This window comes from Medicago truncatula, chromosome 2 (assembly GCF_003473485.1).
Source record: "Medicago truncatula cultivar Jemalong A17 chromosome 2, MtrunA17r5.0-ANR, whole genome shotgun sequence".
NCBI lineage: Eukaryota > Viridiplantae > Streptophyta > Magnoliopsida > Fabales > Fabaceae > Medicago > Medicago truncatula.
The window spans coordinates 48,292,867-48,303,191 of NC_053043.1; the positions used below are offsets into that span (position 1 = coordinate 48,292,867).

Below are 10,325 nucleotides of genomic sequence, written 5' to 3' on the forward strand. Positions count from 1 at the left end.
TCGTTTTAGTCTTTCTAAAATTTCCCTTCAACTTTTAGTCCCTATAAAATTTTCAATCACTACTTTTGGCTTCTATTTTTAATTTAATTTTTGTATTTTTTAATGAAATTGTACAGAAATGTGTAAAATAATCTAAAAAAAAAAATCCTAAAAAAGGTTAGAATTTTTTTAACAAAACACAAATTAGATATGAATTTTTATCTGTAAAAAATATAAAAATTCATTATAAATTCAGGTTTTGTTCAAAAATTCTAATTTTTTATGAAGTGATTCTTATAATATTTTAAATTTTTCTGGAAAATTTTATTAAAAAAATATGAATTTTACATATGAATTTACTTTAAAGAGGGACCAAAAGTGAAGATTGAAAATTTTATAGGGATTAAAAGTTGAAGGAAAATTTTAGAGGGACTAAAATGAAAAGTCAACATATTTTTAGGGACCAAAAACATATTTAACCCTAAATTTAAAGATTAAAAAAATGTAACAAACACAATATTATATGTATGTATGTATGTTATTTTTCCTTTATTATTTAAAAAGTGTAACAAACTAGATGAATATATTTATACTTACTTTTTCATTATCTCAATTATACATTTAAACAATTTTTTCTATAATAAATACTGTTGTTGGTGTCATTAAAAAAAAAGATTTTAGATTATATTTTTTAATTATATATTTTTTTTGAGGGATTTTTTTATTATATTATTGATGTCGTTGAAATAGATAATCATTGTTAATTTGGTTTGTTATAACTTGAAAACAACAAACATTTATATTTTTAGTTTTAATCAAAACCAAAATGTCATTAAAAACGCCGTTCATAATTTTTAAACGTATGTCCGTCTTTTTGCTAGTGTAATTAACTAATGTGCCATACCATGATCGTCTTTTATACCCTTATAACACCACAGCAATGACAATGAGCTTGTTAAATTGACTAATATAATGACTTAAATTATATCCTCTTAGTCTTACTATGAAAATGCGAGTTCGACCATGCATAAGCCAACTAATCTGCATGGCACACAGCATTTTTTTCTCATATGATAGATCAGTTGCACTAGATTTAAGATAAACCCTCTACTTGAGATTTTTTTTCCTCATTCATTCCCAAAAAATCAAATGCAAGAGAACCAATACCTCCATCTTCACTCCCACCATCAACAACCCACCTCGTAGAAGAATTATAGTGTTGTGATGGCATCCTTAGCTTGATGGTGTTTTCGTCATAAACTTTAAAAACTTGTGTGTTTTCTTTATTTATTTTCTTTTAAAAAATGATTGAATTTTTCTAATTAAAACACGGTATATGTATGTATATACGTGAGACCCCATGACAGAAGCTATATTTAGTCAAAGCTCTGTCATTGAAGATGGAGGGTAGCTTGGTAGGATACCTTATTTGAAGGAGCATTTGACTCATATGTGATCCATTTAAGTGATAGTGGGGGAAGAGGGTTCTTTGGTTTCAATAGGGTGTGGAAGACTAATATTGTTCTTATTCCTAATGATTAAGAATACATAGTTGAACTTCAACCTTCCTCCGCTTCTGTTTTCTGTATTGGTTCTTGAGAATCTCATCGATAAGGGTAGGAGCTTGTTCATTTTAGGATTTTACTCACCTAAACGACTTCAATTATAGACCAACTGTTGGCTTTATGGGCTTTAGGTCAACAAACATTGAACCAAACTAGCATATGAAGTTTCGTAGGTGATTGCCATCCACCTCTCTATAACGTGGGATCAAACTTTCATATGGTCAATTGGTCATACCCAAAAAAAACCTCCTAAATTTCTTATCAATTTATGTCACATATACCGGCTTATCTTATGTTTAATTTTTAGAAATGCTAACCATTGTGCTAAAAGCATTAGTTTTTTTTTTTTTTTTTTTTTTTTTTTAAGAAGCTAAATTAGTCAACTGAAATTGATACTGTAAAGAATCGAACATGAGACCTTGAGAAGAAGCACACTCTCCGCTCCCAAGTTAATACAACTAGGACAAACCCAAGTGGGTTCAGAAACACTAATTAAGAGAATCAATATAGAAAGATTATATTGAGAATTGTGGAAAGAGCAAATAACCATTGAAATATATACACACCAATAGAAAGATCGAGGTTTAAACTCCACTCACGAGTTCGGTCTACAATTTTAATTTTTTTATCAATTGAGCCGCATTGACATATTATGTCACCTTCTATTCCTTCGTGTAGAAGATTGTAATAAAAAACAGTGTAATAAATAAAAATAAAAAATCTGATATAAATTTATACAGTTCTGCTTACTTCAACAAAAAAAAAAAAAAACTTATATAGTTCCCCAATTCAAGCCTCACATTGGTTTAGGAGAAGAAAAAACCCATAAAGCTACACACATAACACAACACTTTCTTCTTCCGAATTCCCCTAATTGTGTGCCCTAGATTTTCTCTACCCACCACTTTCCCCAAAATCCATTCGATTAGGGTTTTTTTCTCCATGGATTCTGATGATATGCATGATGCCAACGATGTTGAATCCCTCGATGACGATTTCTACAGTGGTGAAACCGAAGATGCTCCCATGGATGACTACAGCGACGACTACGATGATGATAATAATAATAATAATAATAATGATGCTGATGATGATTACTTTGATGATGGTGCTGATGATTCTGCTCAGTCTCGGAGTACTGAGGTTGTTATACCCTTTTCACCTTTTTTTGTTTTTCTATTTGATTAATTGTTTAGCTGGTAATGTTGCTTGTAAAGTTTGAATTTTTATTCATATTCAACTTAGAAAAACTGTATTTGAGTGAGTTTTGGTCTGAAATGAATATATTGAAGTATATACTTTACTGATCATGATTATGGTTTATTGGAATTTGTTGATATTGTATTGAGAGGGGTGTTTTACTGCATGTTTGGTATCACAGTTGATTTTGTCAGAATCACGGGCTTGTCGTGATTCCGAAAAACTTACCTTGATACCAAACTAGGTATTAAGTGGCAAAAGGATGATTTTTTTATTCATTGAAATTGAGAAGACCTAAGGGTTTGGTCTAGCGGTAAAAAGACTAGCCTTGGACTTGGAATTTCTGGGTTTAAGCTCGCTAGTGTCCTTTAGAGGGAGGTCAATGTGAATCCTTTTGTTAGTACTGTTTGAGGTTTAAGTTCTTCATTGTCTTGGACTGGGGTACCATCCCCTCGCCGTAACTTTATTTCATCAACAAAAGTAATTAATGATCATATTGCGACTGTCTCATTTTTGGATCATTATTTTGATTTCAGATAAATTTTGCCATATTGAAAGAATCAGATATCCGGGATCGGCAGGAAGATGATATCAGTAGTGTCGCAACAGTTCTTTCCATACCACCAGTTGCTGCAAGCATCCTACTTCGTCATTACAATTGGTAAATCCGCTATCTTTTTGGGTTACATGCTATCTTATTTTGTGTGTTCATATTTTGATGCTGCCTTGTATGTTATGTGAAGTTTTTTTTTTTTCCCTTTGCTGTATAATTATGTACTAATGGAGATATGGATTGATGATGCAGGAATGTCAGTAATGTTAATGATGCTTGGTTTGCTGACGAAGACAGAGTCCGAAGAAAAGTTGGCTTGTTGGAGAAGCCAGTTTACGAGAATCCTGATGCCAAAGAGGTAAGACATATTTGTTTGGGTTTTAAAGCAGGTCAATAATGTGAGTGCATTTTCTTGTCTTCTGCTGCTTGGGAGCCATTTTTATTTCGCTAGTTAACAGCTTTCCCCCTTCTGTGGCCAGCTTACTTGCGGCATCTGTTTTGAAGCTTATCGTCCTTCTAAGATTCACAATGCTTCTTGCGGCCATCCGTACTGTTTTTCATGCTGGGGAGGTATTGTATAATATATTTTTACTATTTTTTTTTTTTATATTAAAAAACCAGTACTGTGATGTATGTTTTTACGGACGATATGGTCCTAGTACATTTATAATTTAATTAGTTTTTTTTTGTTTTTGTTGTCTGTTGAATCATGTTCTTCTGTATATCCTTTTTATATGCCAGGATATATTGGCACTTCAATTAACGATGGTCCTGGATGCTTGATGCTGAGATGTCCTGATCCTGCTTGTGGTGCTGCTGTTGATCAAGATATGATTAATCTTTTAGCATCTGCTGAAGATAAACAGAAGTATGACCGTTACCTTATTAGATCTTACATTGAAGACAATAAAAAGGTATGTCGTAGAGATTCAACTTAGACATTGATAATGATAGTAAATGAATATATACTTTTATGTAGTGTGCAATCTGTGTATAATCTATACTTTGGCTTTCTTTTTGCTATGCATTCATAATAATTCTTTGCATGTTGGTGGGTTGATATTTGCCCTAATTTATCACCTGGCTACACTTGGGTGAATTCCAAAATTGTGTGATGTGTGGTTTATTAGTATCACCTGTTGTTGTCTAACCCTCTTTTATTTTAGTCATTGCTATTTTGCATGGTTACAAGTTAATTCGTATCTTTGCCTCTTTTTTCTATCTCATTGCCTCTCAGTCATAACTCACCCATAATGATCTTATTTCTTCTGATCTTTGTTTTGTTTAGACCAAGTGGTGTCCTGCTCCTGGTTGTGAACATGCAGTTAATTTTGATGCTGGTGGTGAAAATTATGACGTATCTTGCCTCTGTTCATATAGCTTTTGCTGGAATGTAAGTTGCATTTGGATTGGTTCAAATTGTCATGGCTTTGCGATTTAAAATATTCTTGTTCTGCGCGCACAACTGATGTATTTTTGAATCTAAAGTGCACTGAAGAGGCTCATCGTCCAGTGGATTGTGGCACAGTGTCGAAGTGGATTTTGAAAAACAGTGCAGAATCCGAAAACATGAACTGGTACAGAATATCTTTACATCTTTTACTATTATTTTTATGCTCAGAGAACTTTGGGACATGTCACTGCTTGTGTGTATCTTTATTCTTCTGTTTCTATGGCTAGTTTTAAGTGGCCTGAGCTCCGATGTGGCCTTTTTGTATGTATTCATGTATTTTTGGTCTTCTTAGTTGAGGCTGATGGAGTTAGTGGTCCGGGGGATATCATGAAATGCAGTTTTGGTATAGTTGGAGGGGATGTTTCACTTCGATGAGCAGTCATAGAAGACATGATATGACTAAAAATGAAAGGATTAAAGAGAAAGTTAGAGTAACACCAATTGTGGAAAACAAGTTAGAATTTCATTTTAAGCATTTTGGGAATACGTGTGAAATTTCCATACAGGAGGGCAAATCATATGGAGGGACAGTCAGATAGAGGTGTAGAGAGACCAAAATATACTCTAGGCGAAACCATTAGGCAAGAAAGACTAGGCCAAAACATCAGGAAGTATTTGGAACCGAATGGCCTATCATTAGTTTATTTATCAGTATTCATGAAGGCACCTTACGGTGACTATTGATCCATGTAGCCCATCACCTAATTGCACCTAATGGCAAAAACTTTTGTTTGTTGTTGTTAGATGTTTGATTAAGAAAGGATACTGCATGGCCCTAAACATGGTTAGGGAATTGAGGATATTAGTGGCAACCTGAGAAACCAATGTTAAATTTGTTTGGAACTTTCTAATTTTTGACTCTGAACATTCCCTTGAAAGATGTTCTGTGAGTGTTTTGCTCCCATATATTTCTTTTAGAAAGTGAAAGGATCTAATGATTAAATTTAACACTCAAACAGAGAATCGTTAAGGTTTGAAAGTTTATTTAGATTTTTACAGTTTAACTTGAAAAGGCCAAATGATAGCCGAGGCTGTGTGGTTCCCTCACTTCATTTGAAAGAATGAAAAAATAGAAGTATAAGACACACAGCGGTGTAGTTCATATGTTGACATTTCTTTTTTATAATTTTACTTTACTGGGTTTTAATGCTCTCGTTAATGATCAGTGAATTGCTTCAGGCTATTGCACTACTAGACAGCGATACTGTGTCTTGTGTTCTTGTCCATTACACACACTACTACAGTGTCTCTTAGATACTCAAGACTTGTGTTGAGACCCTGAGCGAACTGTTAAATTAATGGACTTTCAGGATACTTGCTAACTCGAAGCCGTGTCCCAAGTGCAAGAGACCGATTGAAAAAAACCAAGGGTGCATGCATATGACATGTACTCCACCTTGCAAATTTGAATTTTGCTGGTATGCTTTCTTATATTTTCATTTTTTAACATTATTATTTTTTGCATGCTTCCTCTCCCCCCCTTCCCTAATATAATTTTGTTGAGGGTTAGTAGTATCGTGCAATGATGCAAATTATGGGTTCTTTTGCCCCTGGGGATTAATGATGGTTTTTATTTTTGCAACCTTGTCATGGCTTATGGATTGGCTTATTTTCAAATAATTTGAGCTTATATGGATGTTAACTGCATTTAATCTCCTTTTATCTACACAGGCTATGCCTTGGTGCATGGTCAGACCATGGTGAAAGGACTGGCGGTTTCTACGCTTGCAATCGTTATGAAGCAGCTAAACAAGAGGGGGTGGTAAGAGACTTAGAAATACTCAACTTCCCTTGATTCAGTTTTCAGTATACTAATAGCCCACATTCCCTAGACATATTTTTATAACCATATCAGACTGTGAAAGAAATCTTGTTGTATGTAGTATGATGAAACTGAAAAAAGAAGAGAAATGGCAAAGAATTCATTGGAGAGGTACACACATTATTATGAGCGGTGGGCTAGCAACCAATCTGTAAGGCTTCCACTCCATACTTTTTTCCCTTTCTGTTTGGTATCTTCTGTATCAGAACTCGCATTGCTCTACAGTTTCCAAATTCATAGTTATTTTTATATTTCACTAGAATTCCTATGGTGTAAGGCTATATGATTTATTTTCTTTCTCTTGCAGTCAAGGCAAAAAGCTCTTGCTGATCTACACCAGATGCAAACTGTTCATGTAAGCTACACACACATTTTCTGTGTTTGTTCATCTTACCTTCCTTGGGCCAAAATTCTATGTTCTGTGTTGCATGTGACTTTGGTAACTAAAAGAACATATTTGGCGCTAGTCAACTTTTATTTTTGGCTTAATTACACTTTTGGTCCTCACATTTTGACCAACTCACGAAAATGGTCCTACCTCTTTTAAATCGAACAAAATCGTCCCTAAACTATATGTTTTTTGCAGTTTTAGTCCTATCTCCCTATTTCTAACTCCAGAAACGCACATAAATGACAGTTTTAGTCCAACCACATATGCTCAATCATGAAATAAACAAGGAATAAAGCATGTGGGTACAAGGAATCTACTTTATTCAACACACTAACCTAATTTCTGAGACATATTACATACCTGAAACATGTCTTAGAAATTAGGGTTTTTTTTTTGTGTTGTGTGCTGAACAAAGTAGATTCCTTGTACCCACATGCTCTATTCCTTGTTTATTTCATGGTTGAGCATAGGTGGTTGGACTAAAACTGTCATTTCTGTGCGTTTCTGGAGTTGGAAATAGGGGGATATGACTAAAACTGCAAAAAAACATCTAGTTTAGGGACGATTTTGTTCGATTTAAAAGAGGTAGGACCATTTTCGTGAGTTGGTCAAAATGCGAGGACCAAAAGTGTAATTAAGCCTTTATTTTTTGAGTATGTTTGACAACTTTCAGGAATAATGAGATATGAACTGCAGCTTTAAATTGCTTGTTATACAATTACATAGAATTGGATCTGGGAAGCATTTTGGTTATTTAACTAAACTGTCTAAACTAGCCGGACCAAGTCTTGGCCTTTCCATTATTGCTTACCGCTGCAAATCTGCTCTTTTCATTTTAACTTTTATTTGTGTTTCTTTCATAGTCTTTTGATTATTTTATTGTTAGGTATTTGTTAATTTTAGATGCTTTCAGATCAAAGACTTACAACAGATCTTAATCAGTGTTCTTATGGTGTCCTTTTTTTTATCGGCAGATGGAGAAGCTTAGTGACACACAATGCCAACCTGAGTCACAACTTAAGTTCATAACCGAGGCTTGGTTACAGGTAAATGAATATATTGGTTATACCTTCGAAGTTGTAATAATCGTGTCATTCAGAGGATTCATATCGAATGCGTTGAATGAACTGATGCAATGTGGAGGGAAAACTATTTGATTTTTAATAGGACAATCTATTCTTATGCACTGCTGACAGAAACTTGGAGTATTGGATTAATAATGAAGGTTTTCTTTCACCCACATTAAAGCAATATGAATTTCAACTTATTTAGTCTCTATCGTCTATTTTCATCCTTCCTTATCTCCATCCGTGTAATTTAAACAATGATTCTGTGATGATTTTGTTTTGCATGATTTATGTTTAATTGTTTTGTAATCAGTTCCTGGCCTAAGAGATAAACATTTTGTTTATACAACAGTACATAATTTATGTGATATGTTAAAAGCTACTATTTTTCATTTTCTCTCTAGATTTTATCATTTGATATGATTGTTCACAATTAAAAAATTAGCTTCCGGGTTCATGACTCAAATCACTGTTTGATGACCTTGGCAATAAATTAGACTTTGACACTTGTTAGACTGTTGAGTAGTCATTTTTTCATAAACCTGTCCCAAGGACACAAATGAAGCTGTTCATTGAAACTATTTTCTGAAGCTGAGTGTAGTGAGAATGTCTTTGACTGTTTTATACTAGATATCTGATCTCTCACTACATTCTATTTCACGCTGCAGATAGTTGAGTGCAGGCGGGTATTGAAGTGGACATATGCATATGGATACTATTTAGCCGAGCATGAGCATGCTAAAAAGCAGTTCTTTGAGTACTTGCAAGGTTTTTTATTTTGTTTGTTGTCGATTCCAGTTTAATTAGAAATGTCTTGCATTTGTGGTGATTCCCTTGCAAATAAACTACTCAATTTTTCTTATCTTCAGGCGAGGCAGAATCAGGTTTGGAGAGACTTCATCAATGCGCCGAAAAGGAACTCCAAGTATTCCTCAGTGCTGAAGGCCCGTCTAAAGAATTCAACGATTTTCGCACCAAACTAGCTGGATTGACCAGGTAAATGTTCTTACTTACTATTACTGTTTTGTTCTGAATTAGTCATTTTTTGCTTATATACCATTTTTGGTTGGGATTGGAGTTTGACTAAATATTCAAAACCTTTTCCTCGAGTTTCCTTGGAAGAGACACTTTGTACATCCTGTTTAAATTAGATATAGCAAATCTGCTATCATGTCTTAAGTTGGAATATGGCAATGAAAAGAATGCATTTTGTAACATCAAACTTATCCGATACACTTCAATCAGTTAAATGAAATTGATATGTTTGCTGTGTTGTTTTGTTTGCTTTCCCTTCTCATGTTTTGGAATACTTCCCACATACTGGCTCTGTTGGTGCAGCAATTTGGTTTCAATATGCAGTTATATACTGAATAGTATATCAATGATATCACCAATGATGGTGCCCAAATGGTATGGTTTGATTTACTAATCCATTTGTTTTTGCAGTGTGACTAAAAACTTCTTCGAGAATTTGGTCAGGGCATTAGAGAATGGTTTATGTGATGTGGATAGTAATGGAGCTGCTACAAGCAAAGCAACGAGTTCAAAAAATGCGGCAGGGAGCAGTAAAGGAAAAAGCGGAAGAGGAAAGGGGACGAAAGCTACCGTGTCCAGCAGATTAACTGATGATAATGAGTGGTCTTGTGAGCAATGTACCTATGCAAATGTTGGATCTGCCACCGCATGCGCGATGTGCAATCAAGAGCGGCAATGACCCACTATAAACACATGTCTTCTGCTCAAAGGCCAACACACCAAAAGCTGAAACGGAGTCGGTAATCTTATTTATGCGCTGGTTTCTTTTTGTAAGGTTATTTAATATCTAATATAAACAGGATGAAGGGGGTGAGTCACGCAAGATATGTTATCCTCCTTGCACTCCTTTTGGGTACATTCCTAATTTGATGTATATAGTTTTTTTTTTTATCTCCAAATTTACATATTGGTTTTATGCAACAGGCTTCTGTAACTGAACATCTTATATGGCACATGCTGTAGATGAACACAAATATGCTTGTTTGTGACCTGATTTCTTCAGTAAATTTATCTGCAGCTTCTTTAAGTTACCTCGAGTCAGTTGTGTATAAGCTTGGGGTTCATTGCTTTTTAAGACGAATAAAGAACTATTTTACAGAAATACAATTACAAATTGAGATTTGAAAACTTTGGATTGAAATATTGCTAGGTCTTGATGTGTGATTCTAAGACCAAGCTTATGAACGACATTGAAGTTAGTCGTCATTAGGTAGTGGTCTTTTCGAAGGTTGATTATTACATTGAAGTTTCAAGTCATTA

At 34.3% G+C, this 10,325-nt stretch overlaps 1 protein-coding gene across 2 annotated transcripts; it reads left to right on the forward strand.

Annotated features, from left to right (window-relative positions):
• Window positions 1-2,311: 2,311 nt before the first annotated feature.
• LOC11431423 (probable E3 ubiquitin-protein ligase ARI7) lies at window positions 2,312-10,096 on the forward strand. Of its 2 annotated transcripts, XR_005644217.1 has the most exons (16): window positions 2,312-2,687; window positions 3,281-3,405; window positions 3,550-3,655; window positions 3,777-3,867; window positions 4,039-4,211; window positions 4,586-4,690; window positions 4,786-4,874; window positions 6,061-6,168; window positions 6,422-6,512; window positions 6,634-6,723; window positions 6,880-6,927; window positions 7,938-8,009; window positions 8,699-8,798; window positions 8,900-9,026; window positions 9,477-9,805; window positions 9,990-10,096. XR_005644217.1 is itself a non-coding variant. In XM_003597439.4 (15 exons), exons 1-15 carry the CDS (start codon window positions 2,487-2,489, stop codon window positions 9,742-9,744), a joined length of 1,794 nt encoding a protein of 597 aa, XP_003597487.1. In that variant the 5' UTR covers window positions 2,312-2,486; the 3' UTR covers window positions 9,745-10,096. The 2 variants fall into 2 exon arrangements, 1 of the variants encoding a protein (XP_003597487.1); XM_003597439.4 differs by having other exon boundaries at window positions 9,477-10,096.
• Window positions 10,097-10,325: the final 229 nt, after the last annotated feature.

Excerpts from the sequence above, each read along its gene's own strand:
- LOC11431423 (XM_003597439.4), top strand. The coding sequence starts at position 2,487 with ATGGATTCTGATGATATGCATGATGCCAACGATGTTGAATCCCTCGAT. Across the intron at positions 8,010-8,698 it reads TAACCGAGGCTTGGTTACAG|ATAGTTGAGTGCAGGCGGGT; the intron begins GTAAATGAATAT and ends TTCACGCTGCAG. Across the intron at positions 9,027-9,476 it reads AAACTAGCTGGATTGACCAG|TGTGACTAAAAACTTCTTCG; the intron begins GTAAATGTTCTT and ends TTGTTTTTGCAG.